Source organism: Mustelus asterias, chromosome 18 (assembly GCF_964213995.1).
Source record: "Mustelus asterias chromosome 18, sMusAst1.hap1.1, whole genome shotgun sequence".
In the NCBI taxonomy this organism is placed as follows: Eukaryota; Metazoa; Chordata; class Chondrichthyes; order Carcharhiniformes; family Triakidae; genus Mustelus; species Mustelus asterias.
Window position 1 is genome coordinate 37,559,862 of NC_135818.1, and position 26,494 is coordinate 37,586,355.

The 26,494-nt window shown below is 44.2% G+C and overlaps 1 protein-coding gene across 1 annotated transcript in view; it reads right to left on the minus strand.

The window, feature by feature from the left end:
- Positions 1 to 26,494, minus strand: part of ttc6 (tetratricopeptide repeat domain 6) — a 217,118-nt gene that overhangs the window by 20,369 nt on the left and 170,255 nt on the right. Inside the window, exon 30 of the mRNA XM_078233109.1 lies at positions 12,625 to 12,850. Coding sequence (XP_078089235.1) covers positions 12,625 to 12,850 — 226 coding nt within the window. The remainder of the gene's footprint in view (positions 1 to 12,624; positions 12,851 to 26,494) is intronic.

Sequence of the window (26,494 nt, forward strand, 5' to 3'; positions counted from 1 at the left end):
ACTTTATATTGTCCCAGATCATCACCATATCTGGGAAGCTCTGTCCCACCAACAGGATTGACTCATCAGAGGTGGCGGTGGCACATTGGTATTCAGTGGGCAGGGAGTTATCCTGGGAGTGCTCAACATGTTAGTGCATGGGCATGCTCGTGCATGGGCCTGTTATTGGGGTGGTGAAAAAGGCACATGGGACACTTGCCTTTATCAATCAAGGCATAGATTACAAAAGCAGGGGGGTCATGTTGGAGCTGTATAGAACTTTGGTGAGGCCACAGCAGTTCTGGTCACCACATTATAGGAAGGATATGATTGCACTGGTGGGGGTGCAGAGGTGATTCACCAGGATGCTGCCTGTGATGGAACATTTAAGTTATGAAGAGAGGTTGAGTAAGCTTGGGTTGTTTTTGTTGGAGCAGAGAAGACTGAAAGGTGACGTGATCGAGATGTATAAGATTATGGGGGACATGGACAGAGTCGATAAGGAGTAGCTGTTCCCCTTATAGTTGAAGGGTCACTCATGAGGGGACACAAGTTGAAGGTGAGGGGCAGGAGGTTTAGGGGGGATGTGAAGAAAAACATTTTTACCCAGAGGGTGGTGATGGTCTAGAATGCACTGCCTGGGAGGGTGGTGGAGGTAGGTTGCCTCACATCCTTTAAAAAGTTGGTATGTCATAACATTCATGGCAATGGGCCAAGTGCTGGTAAATGGGATTAGATAGTTAGTTTAGGTGTTTCTCACGTGTTGGTGCAGACTCGATGGGCCGAAAGGCCTCTTCCAAACTGTGTGATTCTGTGAACATTGACTGCACCCGATCAAATTTCATGGCATCAGGGCAAACATAGGCAAGGAACCTCCTGCTGATTATTACTACCCTGCACCCCATCAGCTGATGAATCAGTACTCCTCCATGTCGAATACCAACTCGAAGAACCACTGAGGGTGACAAGGGCACAGAATGTACGCTGGGTGTAGTGTTTCAATATCCATCACCAAGAGTGGCTCAGTTTAACCACTACTGACTAAACCGGCAGTGTCATAGAGTCATAGAGGTTTACAGAATGGAAACAGGCCCTTCGGCCCAACTTGTCCATGCCGCCCTTTTTTTTTAAAACCCCTAAGCTAATCCCAATTGCCCGCATTTGGCCCATATCCCTCTATCTAAATGCTTTTTAAAAGATAAAATTGTACCCGCCTCTACTAGTACCTCTGGCAGCTTGTTCCAGACACTTACCACCCTCTGTGTGAAAAAATTGCCCCTCTGGACACTTTTGTATCTTTCCCTTCTCACCTTAAACCTATGCCCTCTAGTTTTAGACTCCCCTACCTTTGAGAAAAGATATTGACTATCTAGCTGATCTGTGCCCCTCATTATTTTATAGACCTCTATAAGATCACCCCTCAGCCTCCTACGCTCCAGAGAAAAAAGTCCCAGTCTATCCACCCTCTCCTTATAACTCAATCCATCAAGTCCCGGTAACATCCTAGTAAATCTTTTCTGCACTCTTTCTAGTTTAATAATATCCTTTCTATAATAGGGTGGCCAGAATTGCACACAGTATTCCAAGTGTGGCCTTACCAATGTCTTGTACAACTTCAACAAGACATTCCAACTCCTGTATTCAATGATGTGACCGATGAAACCAAGCATGCTGAATGCCTTTGTCACCACTCTGTCCACCTGTGACTCCACTTTCAAGGAGCTATGAACCTGTACCCCTAGATCTCTTTGTTCTGTAACTCTCCCCAACGCCCTACCATTAACTGAGTAAGTCCTGCCCTGATTCAATCTACCAAAATGCATCACCTCGCATTTGTCTAAATTAAACTCCATCTGCCATTCGTCAGCCCACTGGCCGAATTGATCAAGATCCCGTTGCAATTGGAGATAACTTTCTTCACTGTCCACTATGCCACCAATCTTAGTGTCATCTGCAAACTTACTAACCATGCCTTCCATGTTCCCATCCAAATCATTAATATAAATGACAAATAACAGTGGATCCAGCACTGAAGACCATCGCTGCTACGCTGGGTCTGTGGCAGGTGGAGAAGGAACCAACAAGAAGGAAAAACTGACTTGACCATGCTCTCATCAACCTACCTGTTGCAGGTGCATTTGTCCATGACAGTATTGATAGGAGTGACCACCAAACAGTCCATGTGGAAACAAAGTCCCATTTTCACATTGAGGATACCCTCCACTGCTATGTGGCACTACCACCATGCTGAATGAAGCAGATTTCGAACAGATCTCGCAGCTCAAAAGTTGCTACCCATGAGGCACAGTGGGCCATCAGCAGCAGCAAAATTGTATTCAACCACAATCTGTAATCTCATGTCCCAGCACATTCCTCACTTTACCATTACTATCAAGCCAGGGATCAACCCTGGTTTAATGAAGAGTGCAGGAGGACATGCCAGGAGCAACACCAGACAGACATAAAAATGACGTGTCAACCTGCTGAAGTTACAACACGGGATGACTTGTATGCCGAACAGCGGAAACAGAATGTGATTGATAGTGCCAAGTAATCTCACAACAATAGATCAGATCAAAGTTCTGCACTACTGGTGTATCTGATCATGAATGGTGGTGGACAATTAAGCAATTAACTGATGAAGGTGATTCCACAAATATTCCCATCCTCAATGTGGGAGCCTAGCACATCAGTTCAAATGACAAGGCTGAAGCATTTGCAACTATATTCAGCCAGAAGTGTCAAATGGATGATCCATCTTGGCTTCCTTCTGAGATCTCTGACGTCATTTGTACGGACCAACCATATAAATACAGTGACTACAAATGCAAGTCAGAGGCTAAGAATTCTGTGGGGAGAATAATTCACCTCCTGACTCCCCAAGGTCTGCCCACAATCTACAATGCATAATTCAGGAGTGTGATGGAATGCTCTCCATTTGCCTGGTTGGGTGCAGCTCAACAACACTCAAGAAGCATGGCACCATCCAGGACAAAGCTGCCTGCTTGCTTGTATCCCCATCCACCCCATTCAATTAACTCCCACCACCACCAACGCACAATGGCAGCAGTGTGTGTTTCAGCTACATGATGCACTGCAGCAACTCACCAGGCACCTTTAACAGCACCTTCCAAACCTGCAACCTCTGCCACCTAGAAGGCCAAGGGCAATGGATGTATAGGAACTCCACCACCTGCAAGTTCCCCTTCAAACCACACACCATTCTGACTTGGAAATATAACCCCACTCCTTCCTAACAGCACAGTGGGCAGAAGGCAGCTTCATCTACATCTTTGCAAGGACAATTAGGAATGGACAATAAATTCTGGCCCAACCAGCAACATGCACATCTCGTGAAGAAATTTTTAAAAAAGTCACAAATCACAAGTCTTCAGCCAATTTGATTCACTCCAGGTGATACCAAGAAATGACTACATGCACCGGATACACCAAAAGCTACGGACCCTGACAATGTTCCGACAATAGTACTGCAAGTGCTTCCCAACTAACTGTGCCCCTAACCAAGCTGCAGATCAGCTACAATACTGGCAGCTATCCAGCAATGTGAAAATTGCCTAAAGCAGGACAAATGTAACATGACCAATCATTGTCTCACCAAGCTACTCTCGACCAGCGTCAAAACGATGAAAGCTGTTGTTGACAGTACTATCAAGCAGCACTTACACATAAAGAACATGTTCAGTGATGCTCTCTTTGGATTCTGCCAGGGCCACTTAGCTCCTGCCCTCATTTCAGCCTTGGCCGAAACATGGATAAGAGTTCAACTCAAGAGTTGAGGTGAGAGTGACTACTCTTCATATGAGACAACGCTTGGCCAAATGTGGTATCAAGGAACCCGAGCAAAACTGACGCCAATCGGATAAAAGCAAATGACTGTAGTTGCTGTGATCTGAAACAAAAACAGAAAATGCCCTGACGAAGGGTCATCCAGACTCGTAACGGTGGATCTATTATCTCTCCACAGATGCCGTCAGACCTGCTGAGATTTTCCAGCATTTTCTGCTTTTGTTTGTTGAAACCAATGGGAATCAGGTGGAAATAATTCAGTGGTTGGAGTCATACCTAACAAAAAGAAATATTATCATGGTTGTTGGAGGTCATTGATAGAGTGGATTCTCAGAGGCTTTTACCCAGGGCTGAAATGGTTGTCACGAGAGACCACAGGTTTAGGGTGCTGGGGAGTAGGTATAGAGGAGATGTTAGGGGTAAGTTTTTCACTCAGAGGGTGGTGGGTGCGTGGAATCGGCTGCCGGTAGTGGTGGTGGAAGCGGATTCGATGAGTCTTTTAAGAGACTTTTGGATAGGTTCATGGGGGTTAGTAAGATAGAGGGTTATAGATGAGCCTAGAAGGTAAGGAAATTGTTAGGCGCAACTTGTGGGCCGAAGGGCCTGTTTGTGCTGTAGCTTTTCTATGTTTCTATGTTCTATGTCAATCATCTCAGTCCCGAACATCACTATAAGAATTCCTCAAGGTAGTATCCTAGCTCCAAACATCTTCAACTACTTCATCAATGACCTTCATTCCATCATAATATCAGAAGTGGGGACATTTACTGATGATGGCACAACACCATTTACAAATCCTCATACACTAAAGCAGTCCCTGTCCATATGCAGAAAGATATTCAGGCTTGGGCTGATAAATGGCAAGTAACATGCATGCCACACAAGTGCCAGGCAATGAACATCTCCAACAGGAAATAATCTAACCATTTCCGCTTGACATTCAATGACATTACCATCAATGAATCCCCCACTGTCATGATACTGGGGGTTACCAATGGGCAAATTGGACGAGCCATAAAAAATACTGTGGCTATAATGGCAGGTCTGAGGCTGAGAACTCTGTGGTGAGTAACTCACTTCTTGACTCCCCAAAGCCTGTCCACCATCTACAAGACACAAGTCAGGAGTGTGATGGAATACTGTCTACTTGTCTGGATGAGTGCAGGTCCACCACTCTTAAAAAGCTCAACACCATTCAGGACAAAGCAGCCCACTTAGTTGGCATCCGATCCACCACCTTGAACATCCATTCCCTCCACCAGTAATGCACAATGGTAGTAGTGTGTAGCATTAAAAAGATGCAATACAGCAACTCAACAAGAACCTTTGACAACACCTTCCAAAGCCCCGACCTCTACCACCTAGAAGGACAAGGGCAGCAGGCACATGGGAACGCCACCACCTGCAAGCACACCTCCAAGTCAGACACTTGGAACTATAACGCTGTCCTTTCACTGTTGATGGGTCAATATCCTGATTCTCCTTCTGCTTTAGTTATGGCAGCACTACAGACTAATATCCCTATTCCACCAATACTCGCTACCTAACAACACTGTGGATATACCTACACTGCACAACATGGAACACAACAGTTCAATAAGGCAGTTCACCGTCACCATCTCAAGTGCAATTATGAATGGGCAAAAAAATAATGTCCTAACCAGGGATGCACCTGTATCCCATGAAAGAATAAAAAGAAACTTTGTATCTGTCTTCATAGGTGAAGTCACAAAAAGCATTCTGGAAATATAGGGGAACCAAAGATCTAGCAGGAACAAGGATCTTAAAAAGATCAGTATAAGTAATGAAATGGCACTGGAGAAGTTAATGGGTCTACATGGCAACAATTCCCCTAGATCTGTGGACCTGCAACTTAAGAGTTTTAAAAGAGGTGCTTGCAGAGATAGAGAGATACATTGCTTTTTCACTTCCAGAATTCCTTTTATTCTACAACAGCTGACAAGGATTAGAAGATACAGTACAAAAGTATGCTCGCAGGGAACATAAAGACTGACACTAAGAGTTTCTATAGATACGCGAAGAGAAGGAGGTTGGTGAAGACAAATGTAGGTCCCCTACAGACAGAAACGGGGGAATGTATAATAGGGGACAAAGAAATGGCTGAGCAACTGAATACATACTTTAGCTCTGTCTTCACAAAAGAGGACAAAAATCAGATGCCAGAAATGTTGGAGAATGCAAGATTTAGTGAGAGGGAAGAACCGAGGGAGATCAATATTAGTAGAGAAATGGTGCTGGGAAAATTGATGTGCTTGAAGGCGGAGAAAGCCCCAGGGCCTGATAATCTACATCCCAGAATACTTAAGGAAGTGGCTCTAGAAATAGTGGATGCATTGGTGATCATCTTCCAGGATTCTGTAGACTCGGGAACAGTCCCTGCAGATTGGAGGGTAGCTAATGTTTGCCAACATTCAAAAAGGGAGGTAGAGAGAAAACAGGGAATTATAGACCTGTAAGCTTATACAGCTGCAACATAACCTCGCTGTTTTTAAACTCCATCTCATCATTACGATCATGGCTGATCACCCAAATCAAAGATCACCCAGATCACCCAGATCAAAGCCTGATCCTGCTTTTCCACCACAACCTTTGATCCCATTCGCCCCAAGGACTTTATAGTGGAGCATTTAGAAAGCAGTGGCAGGATCAGACAGTCAGCATGGATTTATGAAGGGGAAATCATGCTTGACAAATCTGTTGAAATTCTTTGAAAATGTAACTAGTAGAGTTGACAAGGGAGAGCCAGTCAATGTGGTATATTTGAACTTTCAGAAAGCATTTGACAAAGTCCCGCATAAGAGATTATCGTGCAAGATTAAAGCGCATGGGATTGGGGGAAGTGTATTGAGATGGATAGAAAACTGTTTGGAAGAGAGGAAGCAAAGAGTAGGAATTAATCGGTACTTTTCAAATTGGCAGGCAGTAATTAGTGGGGTGCCACAGGGATCGGTGCTGGGACCCCACTATTCACAACATACATTAATGATTAGAATAAGGGAACAAAATGTAACATCTCAAAGTTTACAGATGATGAAGTTGGGTGGGAGGGTGAATTGTGACACGGATGCAGAGATCCTTCAGAATGATCTGGACAGGTTGGACGAGTGGGCAAATCAATGGCAGATGCAGTATAATTTGGAGAAATGTGAGGTTATTCACTTTGGAAGCAAAAACAAGAAGGCAGATTACTACCTGAATGACTGTAAATTGGGAGAGGGGAGTGTGCAGAGGGACCTAGGTGTCCTTGTGCACGTGTCACTGAAGGTAAGCATGCAGGTGCAGCAGGCGGTAAAGAAGGCAAATGATATGTTGGCCTTCACTGCGAGAGGTTTCAAGTACATGAGCAGGGATGTGTTGTTGCAATTATACAGGGCCTTGGTGAGGCTACACCTAGAGTATTGTGTGCAGTTTTGGTCTCCTTTTCTGAGGAAGGGTGTTCCTATTCTCAAGGGAGTGCAGCAAAGGTTTACCAAGCTGATTCCTGGGATGGCCAGACTGATGTATGAGGAGAGATTGACTAGATTAGGATTGTTTTCGCTGGAGTTCAGACGAATGAGGGGGGATCTCATAGAGACTTATAAAATTCTAACAGGACTAGACAGGGTAGATGCTGGGAGGATGTTCCCGATGGTGCGGGAGTCCAGAACCAGGGGTCACAGTCTGAGGATTCAGGGTAGACCATTTAAGACGGAGGTGAAGAGACATTTCTTCACCCAAAGAGTGGTGAGCCTGTGGAATTCATTACCACAGGAAGTAGTTGATGCCAAAACATTGAATGTATTCAAGAGGTGGCTAGATATAGCACTTGGGGCGAATGGGATCAAAGGTTATGGGGAGAAAGCAGGATTAAGCTATTGATTTGGGTGATCAGCCATGATCGTAATGATGGGATGGAGTTTAAAAACAGCGAGGTTATGTTGCAGCTGTATAAGGTGCTGGTGAGGCCACACCTAGAGTACTGTGTACAATTTTGGTCTCCTTGCTTGAGAAAGGATATACTGGCACTGGAGGGGGTGCAGAGGAGCTTCACTAGGTTGATTCCAGAGTTGAGAGGGTTGGCTTATGAGGAGAGACTGAGTAGACTGGGGCTATACTCATTGGAATTCAGAAGAATGAGGGGAGATCGTATAGAAACATATAAGATTATGAAGGGAATAGATAAGATAGAAGCAGGGGGAAACTTGTTTCCACTGGTGGGTGAAACTAGAATTAGGGGGCATAGCCTCAAAATAAGGGGAAGCAGATTTAGCACTGAGTTGAGGAGGAACTTCTTCACACAAAGGGTTGTGAATCTGTGGAATTCCCTGCCCAGTGAAGAAGTTGAGGTTACCTCATTGAATGTTTTTAAGGCAAGGATAGATACATTTTTGAACAGTAAAGGAATTAAGAGTCATGGTGAGCGGCCGGGTAAGTGGAGCTGAGTCCACAAAAAGATCAGCCATGATTTTATTGAATGGCGGAGCAGGCTCGAGGGGCCAGATGGCCTACTCCTGCTCCTAGTTCTTATGTTCTTATGAATGGTGGAACAGGCTCGAAGGGCCAAATGGCCTCCTCCTGCTCCTATCTTCTATGTTTCTATGTTTAAGATAGCAAATATAGTCCTGCTATTTAAGAAAGGAGAGAGAAAATAACAGTCTATATTTATCTGGCACCTTTCAGATATGAGACCCCTTTACAGGAGCATTATAAAACAAAATATGACATGAGCAACATATTAGGTCAAATGACTAAAAGCTTTGTCAGATTTTAAGGAGCGTCTTAAAGGAAAAAGGTATGGTAGAATGGTGAACAGTATGAGGAAATAGAACATCAATAATGGGCAAATATAATTGAGAATGTACAAGAGGACTGTAAATCCTTCACTTTTGTAGGGCTGGTTCAGCATAGAAGGGCAAGGCCATCAAGGGATTTGAAAACAAAAATGAGGATTTTAAAGTTAAGACATTGCTTGTTCGGGAGCCAATATAAATTCAGCGAGCACAGGGGTGATAGGAAACAGGACTTGCTGCAAGTTAAAACACAGGCAGCAGAGTTTTCAATGACTTTTAGTTTACAGAAAGTAGAATGTGGGAAATCAGCCAGGGGTGGATTGGAATATTCGAAGGCACGAATGAGGGGTTCACCAGATGTGCTGAGACAGATGTAAAATTAGTCAATGTTACAAAGGTGGAAATAGGTGGGCTCATAGTGATGGCAGAAATACAAGTTTGGAAGCTCATCTCAGGATCAAGTGTGACACCAAGACTGAGAACAGACTGGATTAATCTCAGATTGTTGCCGGGGAGAGAGATCGAATCAATCGCTGAGGAATGTTGTTTGGAGCAGTGACTGAAAACAATGGAGAGGAAAGCATTTACAATTACTACCTAACAGTGGATTTAGAAGAAAAGGAAGATATCTATGCGCCAGATAAATGCAATCTATCTAATCTGAATATCTACAATTCAATTGTACTCGGACAGGCTTGTCTTTTCAAACTAAATAAAATAAATACATGGACATTGTGTGGCACATATGATAAAGAGAAACAAGCTGCCAAAACAATTATGCATGCCAGTAATGTAAGGTCTTTGCTCAAATTTTTGTTATGTATGAATAGATATTAATAGCTGCAAATTTATTGACATACAGATGATGTCATATGAACAGATTCAAAGTAATACTGAAAAAGATTTCTCCATGTTTTATTCAATGCCTTATTCATTGCCTTCAGTGTCATGAGCAAATCAACACTTGTCAGCATCCATTCCTTTAAAGCACAGGGGTTTTGCATTCAAGTAAAGCATTGGGAATTTCTCTTTGTGAAAGAGAAATTTAAGTTGGGTAAAATATATCGAACCTACTAAATCTGGCTTTGTGGAAAAACACATTTTTTGTACAGCATATTGCATTATACATTCCCTCAACTTAATCCAATTTTAGCTTTTCCTGCACTATTTTAAGCATTGTAACAAGAATGTGCAATATTTTAGTTTAGCAAAACATTTCTTTGGCAATTAGCTTGATTAGGTTAAGTAAGCTAAGATGAATCATATATTCTGTTTCTTCCTTGATAAGAATCAAAATTTCACATTTTCCAAAGGTGGGATTTATTGTGAACATTATTCATTATTTCCTCCTTTGTTCCTATGTTACAAAAACTCAAAGTGGGAAAATAGTACAATTGCAGTTACTCAGAGAATATTGACATAACAAATATTCTGGTAACTTATTCAGTGATATTGTGGGTTAATTGCATCATCTGGTATGGTAGTGAACTGCACCAATAAGGTCCTATCTTAAGTTACTTGATTGTGATTGATCTCACACAAGTAGCAATACAATTAGCCTTAATGTTCCTATAATAGAGAAGGAAGAAAAAAGCAGCATCAGTTCCTTCTTTTGATCACGATACTATGATGTCTTCGGACTGGGCTGTGCACATAGAAATTGGGTGACAACAAGGGAAAATTCAGTTATGATGCCCCTCAGGTGTAATTACTTGCCAGCAGTCTGTATTTAAGCTCACACATGAAGAATAGCAAAATACCAGAGATCAGTCAGTACCTGGAATAGTACTTCAGGATACACTACTTGATAGGGAATAGGAGAACTTGGAAATAGTTTATTGTTCTGTACAGTGTTCTAATTCTACTTAATAATAATTTCATATTGAAAATATATGGAAAATTAACTTTGTAGACATCAGAGTGAAACGTGTGGAACATGGAGCATGATTTGCTTCTGGGAGCCAGCATGAATATTGAAAAGGGAAAGGAAGGGAACCAGAAAACAGGTGGCCGAGGAAGAGAGATAAGTGGGTAGCCAGTGGCTTGTATCATGCCAAAAGTGTCTGTTTGTCACAGAAAATGACCAGAAGGTTTACGCAAAGATAGGTGGACAAGTGGCCCACAATCAGACATTTGATGCATAAAACAATGTCCGAACACTGTTGACTCCATCTAGAGTTTCACCATGAAAAAAATGAATTGGAAAGCTGGAGATTAACAAACAAAAAGAAAGCAAGAGAGGAGATTTACTGATCATTATGTCCTCTACAAGTTGAAACAAACAATCGTGTTCTACACTAAACTGGAGTATTATATATATGCTAATTCTCTAGCCTCATAGTAACTATTATGTAATGCCACTGCAGCAACAGTCTCTGTGCACCATCCCCCTAATTGCATTGTCTGGTATCTGGTTTTGGAGGAACGGGTGCAAGTCCAAAAGTTTACTAGCTTGAAAAGCATCTCCAAAGGCAGCTCCATTAGCAGACCTTCACAAGGCGTGGAGAATTAAGAAATGATAGCCAAAAATGAAGGCAAAGCAATATACAAGTATATGCTCAAGGTCAGCTTTGTTTAGTTGTTGTGCCAATTGTTTGGTACATTTATTATGATCAAAATACTATGGGTGCTGGAATCTTGGCATTGTGATCTGAGACAGCTTTCTGTTTAAAATCTTCATTCTTGTCTGTGTACTGTGAAACCTTTGAAGTGGCCTGGTCACTTTAATATCCATGCCCCCTGGAAACATTGAAGCCTTCATAATCACAGCAGCACTCCATTCTACATAAAGGATTCCCTTGTTCTCTCTCTCTCTCTCTCTCAGATGCCCCAGATATAAGTAAACCTCTTTGAAGTGCTTTGACCGACATGTCTTGCATATTTTTACATATCAAAGGTGACTGAATTCCGCCTGACAGGCACTACCAGTGCCAGCAAGGAACTCTCCAATTTTTCCACCCATTGTAGATACAGAGAGATTTACACAAAGAGTTCAAAATGAGAAGGACTCAGGCAGCTGAATGCTCTGTCATCAATCCAGTGTTGAAGGAAAAAGGAATGCACAGAATTCCAGGATCAGAGGAACGAAAGAGAGTATAAGACTGGAGAAGACAGCAGAATTCTGATGGTATAAAAGCATGGAGGAATTTATAGATTATTTATAATAATTTTGATTGAGCATATTCGGGGATTCAGTGTTGATCAGTGAGGAAGGAGTTAATGCAGAACAGGGTACATGCAGCAGGATTTTGGATGTTGGCATTTATGGAGGATGGGGGTCTGCAAAATGAGTGTCGTGAGTCATTGAGCATAAGTGACAATGGGATGTACAGAATGGAGGGGCTGCAGCATGGACAGAGGCAGGCAATGCTGCAGAGGTAGAAGTACAGTAGTCTTGGTGGTAAATATGGTGTGAGATTTAAAACTCAACTCAATTATAAAGAGAGAAGCAAAATTGCAAGTAATCCAGTTCAGACTGACAGAGTGTCAGGGAAGGAATATGTGATTAGTAGCAAGGGAACAGAGCTTGTGATGGGAGCTAAATATTATGTTGTCAGTAATCCTGGTAATAACAAATGGAAACCATGCTCATCCATGACCTGATTTTGACAAGCAGTCTGACTACATTGAGGTATCTGAAGGGTCAGGAAAATGGTAGCAAGGGCTGTGTATTATTATAGTACATATACAGCTGTACTGTTGTACATGAGTAGTGTGTGTGCCCTGTGTCAATTTTAAACTATCCAGTTGATTTTTGCCAGTGTTAAATTTATGACTGGTCCTCTGACCACAAAGGAGAAATCTAGGATATGTTTTTAAATCAAGGAAATTATTAATTCAAGACGCTTGTCTAAATCATATATAGAAATATGCAAAATTAGTTTATAGTATGTAGATAGAAGTTACCTTTCTGTGAATAAATTTCCAATTCAAATAATGATTTTTTTAAATGAAATTAAGTCTTGGGAATGTTTATTAGGAATTTTTCCTAATCTTGCAGCACATCGCTCAACAAAACACTTGTAAAAATATGTATGTTTAATTTTACCTTGTGAATAATCTTTCTCAGCTTCTTTGTACTGCTTTAGAGTGGCATAGAGGTTTGCTCTGTTGAAATATATATGAGCTGAATAAGGACTAAGTTTAATAGCTTCTGCAAAGTCTTCAAATGCCTCTTTAGCATGTCGAAGCAGAACGCGGCATATAGCTCGATTCAGCAAAGCAGATTCATCATCTGGCTGCAGATCAATTGCCTTGGTGTAGTATTCGTGAGCCTGGGAAATAATTGCATTGCGATTATTAAAAATTATAATATTTCATTGGTGAAATGCTTTTCCAATTAGCACCCATTTGACATATTTGTAATCATTAATCATGTATCAGATAGTTAAGCAATTAAACATTTGTTTTGACAAAACTATAAATTGCACATCCCATCATAGCCATAAAAAATAAAGCTGTCAAATATTAAATACCATTGAATTTTGGTAATTAAATTCTCAATTATCTCTGATTGCATATCTATCCAAGTATAGCAGAACCTTTATTAATTTGATAGTTTGAGCCTAGTTTCTTTTTCAGATGCAGAACAGCTAAAAATCACAGAATCACAGGAGCATTCTATCATGTCTGCACCAGCTCTCCAACTGAGCATTATGATTTGTGCCATGCTCCTGCCTTTTTCTGGTAACCCTGCACATTGTTTCTATTCAAATAATCATCTGATGCCTTGATTAAACCTCCCTCCACCAGACCTCCATCAGTGCACTCCAGACCTGAACCACTAGCAGTGTGAAAAAGCAGTTTCTCTAATAGCATTTCCTTCTTTTGAAAATCGCTTTACATCTATGTACTCTCATTCTCAGTCCCTTTGCGAGCGGGAACAGTTTCTCCCTATCTACTCTGCCCAGCCCTCTCATGATTTTGAACATCTCAATCAAATCTCTTCCTGGTCTTCTTCTTTCCAAGGAGAATCATCTCAACTTCTCCAACCTATCCTCATAACTGAAGTTTCTCATCCCTGGAACTATTCATGCAAATCTCTTCCACGCTGCCTCCAATGCATCCACATCTTCCTAAAATGTCGTGACCAGAACTGCACTCAATGCTCCAACTGAGGTCTAACTCGTGTTTTGTATAACCTTCTTGCTCCTGTACTCTATGCCACTATTAATAAAGCCTAGGATATTACTTGCTTTTTAACTGCTCTCTCCACTTGTCCTGCCACCTTCAATGATCTATGCATAGGAATCATAGAAACCCTACAGTACAGAAAGAGGCCATTCGGCCCATCGAGTCTGCACCGACCACAATCCCACCCAGGCCCTACCCCCATATCTACCCACTAATCCCTCCAACCTACGCATTTCAGGACACTAAGGGCAATTTTTAGCATGGCCAATCAACCTAACCCGCACATCTTTGGACTGTGGGAGGAAACCGGAGCACCCGGAGGAAACCCACGCAGACACGAGGAGAATGTGCAAACTCCACACAGACAGTGACCCAAGCCGGGAATCGAACCCAGGTCCCTGGAGCTGTGAAGCAGCAGTGCTAACCACTGTGCTACCGTGCCGCCCTATATACACCAGGGTCCCCCTGCTTCTGCATACCCTTTAGAGTTGCACCCCTTATTTTATATTGTCTCTCCATGTTCTTTTTATCAAAAATAATCACCTCAGACTTCTCTGTATTGAAATGCATCTGCCACCAACTTGTCTATGTCCTTCTGAGTTTCTACACTGTCCTCCTCACAGTTTACAATGCTTCCAAGTTTTGAATCATCCACAAACTTTGAAATTACCTCCTGCATACCAAGATCTAGATCATTAATCATTAATATATATCAGAAGAAACAAGGATCCTAATACTGATTCCTAGCGAACTCGACCACAAGCCTTCCTCCAGCCCAAAAAATAACCATTAACCAATACTGGCTGTTTCCTGTTACTCTGCCAATTCTGTCTCCACCTTTCTACTGTCCCTTTAATTTCATGAACTTTAACTTCTCTTACAGACCTGTGGTGTGGCACTGTATCAAATGCCTTTTGAAAGTCCATCTACACCACATCAACAACATTACCTTTATCAACCCTCTCTGTTACCACTTCAAAAAACTTCAGCAAGTTAGTTAAATGTGCAACATACTATAGGAGAAAAGGATGCTAAATTTGTTGGCAAGTCAACTCTGATTTGTAGAGCATTGCCACAACAAGGAACTATCGGATCCCCAAGCAACTGGATAATTCAAAAAAGACCCCAAGCTTCAACATACTTATTTTGTTTGCAGAGAACAGGTACCTATGTATAAATGTATGTCACTTCTAACAAGCTTAAAAGAGCGGTTACGAGCTTCACTGATCATCTTAAACTGTTTGTGGCAGATAGTGAAATTTGAATTCAATAAAAATCTGGATTTAAAAGTCTAATGATGACCATAAAACCATTGTCGATTGTCATTAAAAACCCATCTGGTTCAATAGCATCCTTTACGGAAGGAAATCTGCTGTCCTTACCTGGTCTGGCCTACATATGACTCCAGATCCACAGCAATGTGCCCTCAGGGATGAGCAATAAATGTTGGCACAGCCAACGATGCCCACATCCCACGAATGAGTGAAAAAAAAGCCATTGATCCTCAGGATAGCTTTGATGCGCTTTATTTCTGTGTCAGCTTGAAAAGTGAGTAAATGGTTGGGGCCCTATTTACAAGATTGCTGATAAGGCTAATTTTGCAGCCTATACAAATCCCAAAGTGTATACAGATTAGTGTTAGACAGTAATGGAGAACTTCAACTCGCATGTCAAGGAAAGGGAGTGTGTGTTTTATTGCTCCATCTCAAAAAGGAACTTGAGTGAAAGATGGAGCACCAAGCTATGTAAGGAAATCATTACATATAGCCGCAAATCCAAAGGTCACGAGCAGATGATGTAACTACAAAATATGCACAGGTAGGAGTTAGGGCTCATTCCATTAAAACACATTTTTTGTGGAAACTAACATAACTATTAGTGAGCACATGGCCTAGAGGGGACCCCAGAATACACTAGCTATTGGATGTGAATGGTATCATTCAAACTGAACTTGGCTGGGTGAGTTGCTACATTCAATGAATACAGGTTCAGAAAATGGTGATGCATCTATATTGCCATGATATAATGAGAAGGCGAATCTGCCGAAGGCTTCTGTTAGCAGCTTTGTAAATAAGCTCACAATGTCAAAGAAGCACATAGATAAGGTGCTGCTATCAATACGTAAGTCGCTTCTAGTCTTCACAAAGGTAAAAGAATCCTTCACCATGTACAGGGAAAACTCACTAAGAACTGGCAGTAGTAATTCACTCAATCATTTGGTCAACTCATGCAGTGTAGAACTGGTCATTAATAAAAAGGGCGTTTTTGAACAACATGTTAAGCAAGCCATTTCACACAGCTACTCTGCAGTGGCTATGCATGTGGTAATTTCCATTAACATGATGCTGATGTCAGCCCTAAAAGGCATTCTGCCTGACACACAAATGAGCAATATCATGTATGCATTTCAGTGCTGGTTTGATGCCAGGTATATAGGTTGTACATCCCAATGATTTGTTGATTAAGTCAAACAGTATGTTCCTTCGATCGTTCATTATAGGAAAAGTACAGACCATACCCAACCAGCCCACACTTGTAAAAGCTGAAACAAAATGTCTGCAGGGATCCATTCTCTGAACAAAAGGAATATATTTGAGTCTTGCATCTTTTTTTGAATTATCCGAGAGTTTGGAGAGCCTATAGTTCCCTATTGCTTTCTCCATGGCAACACCTCAGCAAATCAGAGTCAATTTGCCAACCATGAAATACCCTTTTCTCCTGTAGAATACATTGTTGTGATCGTTTGAAATTTGATATTCTTGCATTCTGCGTTTGTCCTGATGAGTGGGAGATGAAAAGGTTTGGCAAGCTGTCTCCTTTCAGCAGTATCCAAGTTCTGTACGACCAAGTGACTGTTTGAAACATACTACTTCACTTGCTTTGTGGAGCCCTGAAGAGCAAGTATTAAAGTCAGGCAAGTTGGTATAAGGACACTAGGGAAAACTTTCATTATTTAGATGATAAACTATGAAGTGAATTATGCATTAGACAATTTTTCTGCTCCAGTCATAACTTTTCCTTTGATGCTGAGTTTCTGGAAAATTGTCACATTTTCCGATTCCCCAGTCAAGCATTGTCAAAATAAAAAGCACAGCTTATATCAGAAAATTGGATGAATCCAACCAATTCTCCCGAGATACAAGCAAGCCCAAGACCAGCACAAGCCCATTTTTGCCAGGGATCGAAATCTGGGCTCATTGTGGTGAGAGTAATTCTTTCTCTTCAGTATATAACATACTGCACCTCAAAGAGGCACTGACTTGGATTCCAGACAGGAAACTCTGTCTGAATTGGAACATCATTAACGTCATTAAAATGACATCAAATGCAAGCAATGCAACAAGATTTCTGTGTTCATATAAATTGCCTTATTCCTTCCCAATGTTTTGCAAACAGGCAAGAAGATCCACAACCAAAGGCTTTTCAAACATTGTAGGATCTGTAAGCTTTAAAGTCAGCATTGACAGAAAATATTGAAATTATTCCAATATGTCAAAAAGTTTTCATTTTAAAAGATTCAAACTCAGTGTTGCATTATGATATTGATGTCAAAATATTGATTCTGGAAAGATGAAGCACTTGTTTGATGACACAAACCAATCAGGCTCTTGGCTGATCTCACTGCAATAATTCATTCCTGCATACTTTCTGACTCATCTCGTGCTTCTCCCCACCTGTGTCACATCCATAACATTTATATGTTAATAGCTGTGATCCCTCTGCTACCATCCTTTTCAGCCTGAATCCTACAGTTTGCCTCATGCCCACACTCACGCCAGATAGATTTTAACTTTGAAGTTCACTAATTCCATTTTGAGTCTGTTCATATCTTGTTAATGTCAGTTTGTCTAAATTACAATCAATTCTGGTGCTTCTGCCTAGAAGCCATCCCACACATCACCATGTCTCTACCCTAATGTTCTATCAATTCATGTCCTTACCTATTGGATCTTCTCGTTGGTTTTATTTTACTTTATCAGATTTGGTCCTGCTCACTCTCCTAGCAAGAGAGTTTCTGAAGACTACTTCATGGTTGTACTCTCCATTATCTTTTTGTATTACTGAAACCAAGTCATATAGTATACTAGTTTCATTAACATTAAGGGGTTGCAAGAGTTCTCCTCTGGCATCATTTTTCTAACTTTTATTCCCAATAGTGATTGTTTACTGCTATTATTTCATTCATTTGTATACCACTGGTACCTACTGTCTATCCTCACACCTCCTACTACTCCTTTTCTCATCTACATGCTGGACCTCAGCAACATCATACGATAATATGTCAAGTTCCAAATGTATATACTGTGATGATCCAGTTTTAGCTCCCCATCACGTGTCACAACCCCTCCATTATCACTGACTTGTCAGACTGCTTGTTTCCAGCACTGGTTAAACAAAAATGTTATTTATAAAGGAGAACCATAACCACTGTCTTAATTCCCCACCATAGTTTCCATTTCCTACACACCAACTACATCAGGTCTGAGGCTAAACCAGACAGCATGCTTTACAGCCAATGAAGTATGTTTTGAAGTTATAACATAGGAAACGTGGTTTCCACAAATAGCGATGTATAAAATCCATTTTTTATGATACTGATTGAGGGATAAATATTGGTCACAAGAAGGGTGTCAAATAGTGTCGTGGGATATTTTACACCTATCCAAGCAGGCAGATGGAAACTCAGTTTAATATTTTATCAGAAAGACACCAATAACAGTACAATGCACTCGCAGTGTCAGCCTTGAAGCAGAGCTTGAACCGTGAACTTGTGATTCAGAGGTGATTGTGCTATCAATTTAGCTGCAGCTGACACATCTGATTCCAAGATGAGTTTCTAACCACACATCCATAACATCACCCATTTCCACCAGTGTATATCATCCATTTCCATCCCTGCCTCATTATATTTGTTGCTGAAACACTCATCTTATGCTTTTGGTACCTCTCGACTTGACTGTTCCAACACCCCTTGACCTGACCCCCATCCTCCAGTCTCTATAAACTTATGTTCATCCAAAGCTCTGAGGTCTATGTCCTAACTCACATCAACTCCCATTCACCCATCATCCCTGTGCTCATTGACATACAATGGCTGATTATGTAACACTTCATTTTAAAATTTGCATTCTTATTTTCAATTTCGAACATGACTTCACCCCTCATTATTTCTGAAACCTTTTAGAGCTCTCTGAAGATAGCTGTGTTCCTCCAATTTTGGTGTCTCACACACACAATGGTAAGCACTGCTGCCTCACAGCGCCAGGGAGCCAGGTTCGATTTCCAGCTTGGATCACTGTCTACGCAGAGACTGCATGTTCTCCCTGTGTCTGCAGGGGCTTCCTTTGGGTGCTCCGGTTTCTTCCTACAGTCCAAAAGATGTGCTGTTTAGGCGCACTGGCCATGCTAAATTCTTCCTCAGTGCTTCCTCGGTGGACTTGCGGATAGCGAAGAGCATTGTCGGGCAATACAGCAGGATATAGATAGGCTGGAAAATTGGGCGGAGAGGTGGCAGATGGAGTTTAATCCGGATAAATGCGAAGTGATGCATTTTGGAAGAAATAATGTAGGGAGGAGTTATACAATAAATGGCAGAGTCATCAGGAGTATAGAAACACAGAGGGACCTAGGTGTGCAAGTCCACAAATCCTTGAAGGTGGCAACACAGGTGGGGAAGGTGGTGAAGAAGGCATATGGTATGCTTGCCTTTATAGGACGGGGTATAGAGTATAAAAGCTGGAGTCTGATGATGCAGCTGTATAGAACGCTGGTTAAGCCACATTTGGAGTACTGCGTCCAGTTCTGGTCGCCGCACTACCAGAAGGACGTGGAGGCGTTAGAGAGAGTGCAGAGAAGGTTTACCAGGATGTTGCCTGGTATGGAGGGTCTTAGCTATGAGGAGAGATTGGGTAGACTGGGCTTGTTCTCCCTGGAGAGACGGAGAATGAGGGGAGATCTAATAGAGGTGTACAAGATTATGAAGGGGATAGATAGGGTGAACGGTGGGAAGCTTTTTCCCAGATCAGAAGTGACGTTCACGAGGGGTCACGGGCTCAAGGTGAGAGGGGCGAAGTATAACTCAGATATTAGAGGGATGTTTTTTACACAGAGGGTGGTGGGGGCCTGGAATGCGCTGCCAAGTAGGGTGGTGGAGGCAGGCACGCTGACATCGTTTAAGACTTACCTGGATAGTCACATGAGCAGCCTGGGAATGGAGGGATACAAACGATTGGTCCAGTTGGACCAAGGAGCGGCACAGGCTTGGAGGGCTGAAGGGCCTGTTTCCTGTGCTGTACTGTTCTTTGTTCTTTGTACCCGAACAGGCACCGGAGTGTGGCAATTAGGGAATTTTCACAGTAACTTCATTTCAGTGTTAATGTAAGCCTACTTGTGACACTTATAAATAAACTTTTAAACCACCATTTTTAATTGTATTGCCACTGGTGACCATGCCTCCAGCTGCTGAGGCCCCAAGCTCTAGAATTCACTCCTTAAAACCCTCCACCTCTCTTTTCTCCTTTGAGACATTCCTTAAAACCATGCTTTTTATTATCTGCCCTCATATCTCCTTCTGTGGCTTGGTATCAAATTTTGTTGATAATATTATTGTAAAGCACTTTGGAACATGTTACAACATTGTGTTGTTATCTATTGCAATATCCAGCAACTAACAACTTAGCCATTTGTTAACATGGATCAAAATTAGACAGTTGTGCTAAAACTACAATGAGCCAACTGCCTTGCAAACCAACATGAATAAAACCTGCTAATGATCAGCAAATTGGTAAGTTATTCAATCATCCCCACCTCAACATTTAAAGCAAATTCTTTCTTCTATTTAAACTGGGCTGAGCAGCTATCATCAAATCTCAGTCATAAATATAACATTTTAATGCTGAATAGGATAGGTATATAGTGAATACCTGGCGGATTATAATCATAGACTCCATTATGCCATAGCAGGCCATTTGGCCCACTGAGTTCATGTCAGCTCTCTATTAAGTAATTCAATCAGTCCCATTCTTCCTTCTCTATCCCCATTGTGTGTTTGAATGGTTGTAAATGGTTATAAAGGAGCTGCTTAGGTTTAGCTTTGAGATTGTTACTTGGAAGGGATTCCCTAATTATCAGAATCTGTCATAGCAGGAAGCTACTGAAAGTGCAAGCTCTGTATATATGTTATAATCATAAATAAAGTAGTTTGGTGATGGGACCTTTGCCTCTGTGGAGGGATCGTTTGAAGGAAGGAAGAGCCATTGCCCCAAACCTCCAGCCACTGGCAGGCGCGCTCTGCTTGGGAGAGGAGAGGGAGAGAGTGAGGCCCGGAAGACCCGAGGCCTTGGGCCTGGAGGCTCAGGGCCTAACTTCCACCTGCAGAAGGGAGGACAGCATCCCACAAGGAAGGAAAGAATATCAAAGGACTGAGTTGTTGGGCTGGTGCCCCCATCCATCAAAGGTCTGTGCCTGAAAGGGGGGGGCGGGGAAGAAGGCAGAAATCGTTTAGATCTACAGGGGTGGTGGGTGAAGATTCACTAAACTTTGTTGGGCCCCCCACCCACTGCTCTTTCAACACCACCGGCAGCACCCCCCCTCTCCTCCTGACCGGGGGCACTAGCCCACCTCAATACCATGTCCCTCATCCTCCCTCCTGCTCCTCCGTCTCCCTCTCTGAAACCAGGGAAAGAGCACCAGAGGCCACATCCCACCCTCCCTCATTCTCTCTCTGACCTCTGAACACCTGGGCAGAGAAACCACCCCCCACCACCCACCCCCCCCCCCCCCCCCCCCATACCCACCCTCCCTTCCCTCTTTACCCCCTCTGTCTGTGCCTCCCATAAGGGCCATAGAGGCCCCCACCCAACCTTCCCTGCATCCGCATACTCAAAAAAACCCCACAAAACATCTTGGACAGTCTCGGGATGGGTGTAGGACCCTCATCGTCGCCGGTGGCAGGGCCTTCCAGGCCCACGTATGCGGGAACAGTGGCATCAAAGGCCCTGCCACCCTTCTGCCATCTGACCAAACATCTCGGGGTCAAGTGCTATGCCCACCCCAACATGACGATCAAGGCCTGCACAAGGACAATGGCTGGGGTTGTCAGCCCCTCAGCAAGAGGCAAGGCCGTATTTTTCCTTAAGGCCGAGTGGGCGGTTCACCTCGCCCTGGAAAAGGGGCTTACGGTGGGCGGGACTTTCCTGGTGGTGGACTGTTTGGAGGCCACTGCCCAGAGAATCATTCTTTTAAACATCCTGCCCTATGTCCCTGTGGAGCTCCTCCTCCCCCACCTCCATCTACTGGGAGAGGTCAGGTCCGGGGTGATCCTGTCGGCCTTCGGGAACCAACCCTCAGGCACATATACTCCTTCAGGCACCAGATCTTTATCCGCCTGGTCCGGGAGGAGTACCTGCAGGGGGGATTCAATGTCCCCTTCGACGGGGCACTGTACAGGGTCTTCTGGTCTGCGGACGGTGTGCGGTGCCATGCCTGTAAGGAGGTGGGGAAAGTCCGAAAGAACTGCCCTGCCTCCAAGGCCTCCGACCTCAACCCCAAGGTGGCCACAGCTGGCACCCCCTCTCCCCCCCACCCCCCCAACGAAGTACCAACTGCCTTCCAGCAAGGGGAGGCCACGCCAGCAGCTGCTTCCACCTTGGCTGCCGGCGGGGAGGGAGGGAAGTGTTCGCGCGGCCAGAAGGCCATGAAAAAGGGGGGGAACAGAACCCCGACCCCAGTCATCCCAGCAGCCGGCTCGGGGGGAAAAAGAACACCTCCGGCCCCCCTCCCAATCCATCAAGGGTTTCCTGACACAATATGTGGATGGGCCGACAAGAGGTAAGGCCACATTGGATTTGGTACTGGGAAATGAACCGGGCCAAGTGTTAGATTTGGTTGTGGGAGAGCACTTTGGAGATAGTGACTACAATTTGGTGTCTTTTGTTATTGCAATGGAGAGGGATAGGGCCGTATGGCAGGGCAAGGTTTACAATTGGGGGAGAGGTAATTATGATGCGATTAGGCAAGAATTAGGGCGCATAAGTTGGGAACAGAAACTGTCAGAGAAAGGAACTAATGAAAAGTGGAACTTTTTCAAGGAACAAATACTGGATGTCCTTGATAGGTATGTCCCTGTCAGGCAGGGAGGAAATGGCCGAGTGAGGGAACCATGATTCACGAAAGAGGTGGAATGTCTTGTGAAAAGGAAGAGGGAAGCTTATGTAGGGATGAGGAAACAAGGTTCAGATGGCTCGATTGAGGGTCACAAGTTAGCAAGGAATGAGCTGAAAAAGGGGCTTAGGAGAGCTAGGAGGGGACACGAGAAGTCCTTGGCGGGTCAGATCAAGGAAAACCCCAAGGCTTTTTACTCGTAGGTGAGGAATAAAAGAATGACCAGGGTGAGGTTAGGGCCGGTCAAGGACAGTAGTGGGAACTTGTGTATGGAGTCAGTAGAGATAGGCGAGGTGATGAATGAATACTTTACTTCAGTGTTCACCAAGGAGAGGGACCATGTTTTTGAGGAAGAGAAGGTGTTACAGGCTAATAGGCTGGAGGAAATAGATGTTCGGAGGGAGGATGTCCTGGCAGTTTTGAATAAACTGAAGGTCGATAAGTCCCCTGGGCCTGATGAAATATATCCTAGGATTCTTTGGGAGGCAAGGGATGAGATTGCAGAGCCTTTGGCTTTGATCTTTGGGTCCTCGCTGTCCACGGGGATGGTGCCAGAGGACTGGAGAATGGCGAATGTTGTTCCTCTGTTTAAGAAAGGGAATAGAAATGACCCTGGTAATTATAGACCGGTTAGTCTTACTTCGGTGGTTGGTAAATTGATGGAAAAGGTCCTTCGAGATGGGATTTACGACCATTTAGAAAGATGCGGATTAATCCGGGATAGTCAGCACGGATTCGTGAAGGGCAAGTCGTGCCTCACAAATTTGATAGAATTTTTTGAGGAGGTAACTAAGTGTGTTGATGAAGGTAGGGCAGTTGATGTCATATACATGGATTTTAGTAAGGCGTTTGATAAGGTCCCCCATGGTCGGCTTATGATGAAAGTGAGGAGGTGTGGGATAGGGGGAAAGTTGGCCGATTGGATAGGTAACTGGTTGTCTGATCGAAGACAGAGGGTGGTGGTGGATGGAAAATTTTTGGATTGGAGGCAGGTTGCTAGCGGAGTGCTGCAGGGATCAGTGCTTGGTCCTCTGCTCTTTGTGATTTTTATTAATGACTTAGAGGAGGGGGCTGCAGGGTGGATCAGTAAATTTGCTGATGACACCAAGATTGGTGGAGTAGTGGATGAGGTGGAGGGCTGTTGTAGGCTGCAAAGAGACATAGATAGGATGCAAAGCTGGGCTGAAAAATGGCAAATGGAGTTTAACCCTGATAAATGTGAGGTGATTCATTTTGGTAGGACTAATTTAAATGTGGATTACAGGGTCAAAGGTAGGGTTCTGAAGACTGTGGAGGAACAGAGAGATCTTGGGGTTCATATCCACAGATCTCTAAAGGTTGCCACTCAAGTGGATAGAGCTGTGAAGAAGGCCTATAATGTGTTAGCTTTTATTAACAGGGGGTTGGAGTTTAAGAGCCGTGGGGTTATGCTGCAACTGTACAGGACCTTGGTGAGTCCACATTTGGAATATTGTGTGCAGTTCTGGTCACCTCACTATAAGAAGGATGTGGAAGCGCTGGAAAGAGTGCAGAGGAGATTTACCAGGATGCTGCCTGGTTTGGAGGGTAGGTCTTATGAGGAAAGGTTGAGGGAGCTAGGGCTGTTCTTTCTGGAGCGGAGGAGGCTGAGGGGAGACTTAATAGAGGTTTATAAAATTATGAAGGGGATAGATAGAGTGAACGTTCAAAGACTATTTCCTCGGGGTGGATGGAGCTATTACAAGGGGGCATAACTATAGGGTTCGTGGTGGGAAATACAGGAAGGATATCAGAGGTAGGTTCTTTACGCAGAGAGTGGTTGGGGTGTGGAATGGACTGCCTGCAGTGATAGTGGAGTCAGACACTTTAGGAACATTTAAGCGGTTATTGGATAGGCACATGGAGCACACCAGGATGATAGGGAGTGGGATAGCTTGATCTTGGTTTCAGATAAAGCTCGGCACAACATCGTGGGCCGAAGGGCCTGTTCTGTGCTGTACTGTTCTATGTTCTATGTTCTAACCGGGCCCGTTGACGCCTCAGTGTCCTGTGCTGGGCCTGGCGACACAAGTGTACGGATTCCCGGGTCCGGGTGAGGGGTGCGCGTGACCTTGAGCCGGCACGAGCAACACTTCTCGGGAAAGAGAAGGGAAAGCCCAAGGGGCAGGATGGGAAGGAGATGGGCAGAGTGTGAGGGCATCCCTGCTGACAAGATGCCCCTCAAGAAAAGGTGCTACACCTCAGAGAAGGGGGACTCTAAGACCAGTGGGACTCCGCACACTCCCTCCCCTAGTGTAGAGGTGGTGGCACCCACGCCCCTCTCCCCATTTACACCATACCCTGCCCCACCCCACCCGTTTTTGTGCCCTGCCCCCAGAGTGGGGGCAAGAAAAATACAAATAAAATGAAACACCTGCTGCTGCAGTCCCCCAAACGGGATACCCGGGGGCCGGGTGCGAGCGGGACCCCCGTGGTTCCTTCCGGTGCAATTTAGCACCCCGGAGGAGTTTGTTTTCAGATCGCTGGAGGACTGCAGCAGCACCCCGCTGTTTGGGTCCTTGGGTGGTGGTGGTGAGGAAGGCCCCCCCTCCCTCCCCCACACCCAACCACTGTCCCGACCTCTGCGCTGGGCACCCCTGGTCTCCAACCGGAGTTCTCTCCGGACTTGTGGGGTGTCCCGACGTCTGGGGCAGAACGGGGGACTGAACCTCCACCACCCTCGGGAGCAGCCCGGGGGAACCCCTCCTCCGTCGATCCTGGGGCTGGGATCGAGGGGGGGCTGGGATCGAGGGGGAGCTGGGATCGAGGGGGAGCTAGGACTGGTTGGTGGCTCTGTGCCGCCCGCTGTACACACTGTGGCGGAGATCCGGAGTTGGAGGGCAACTGCCCTGAGGAGGAGAGCTGCTCAGTTGTGGGCACGGGGAAGGTTTTGGAGTCCACCTGGAATGAGGCAGGAGATTCCCTCGTGCCCCCCACCGAGTCGCCCCCTCATCCCCCCAGGGAACTACGGGCCTTTGTAAGGGAACACTCTGGTCACTGTTGGTCAGACCTGGCGCTGCTCGTCCTGTCTGTACAGGCCTGCTCACAGGAGGCGCTGGGCCCGGATGAAAAAGAGCAGCGCCAGTTGCAAGGGTTCCTCTCCGGGCTCATGAGGGAGTTGACCGATGTGTCTTGCGCCACCACTCCCTCAAACAATTGAAAGTGGTGGATGGTGATGGGACTACTAAGCTGCTGATATGAAGGTGGTAAGAAGTTTAACAACACCAGGTTAAAGTCCAACAGGTTTATTTGGTAGCAAAAGCCACACAAGCTTTCGGAGCTCTAAGCCCCTTCTTCAGGTGAGTGGGAATTCTGTTCACAAACAGAGTTTATAAAGACACAGACTCAATTTACATGAATAATGGTTGGAATGCGAATACTTACAACTCATCAAGTCTTTAAGATACAAAACAATGGGAGTGGAGAGAGCATCAAGACAGGCTAAAAAGATGTGTATTGTCTCCAGACAAGACAGCCAGTGAAACTCTGCAGGTCCACGCAACTGTGGGGGTTACAAATAGTGTGACATGAACCCAATATCCCGGTTGAGGCCGTCCTTGTGTGTGCGGAACTTGGCTATCAGTTTCTGCTCAGCGACTCTGCGC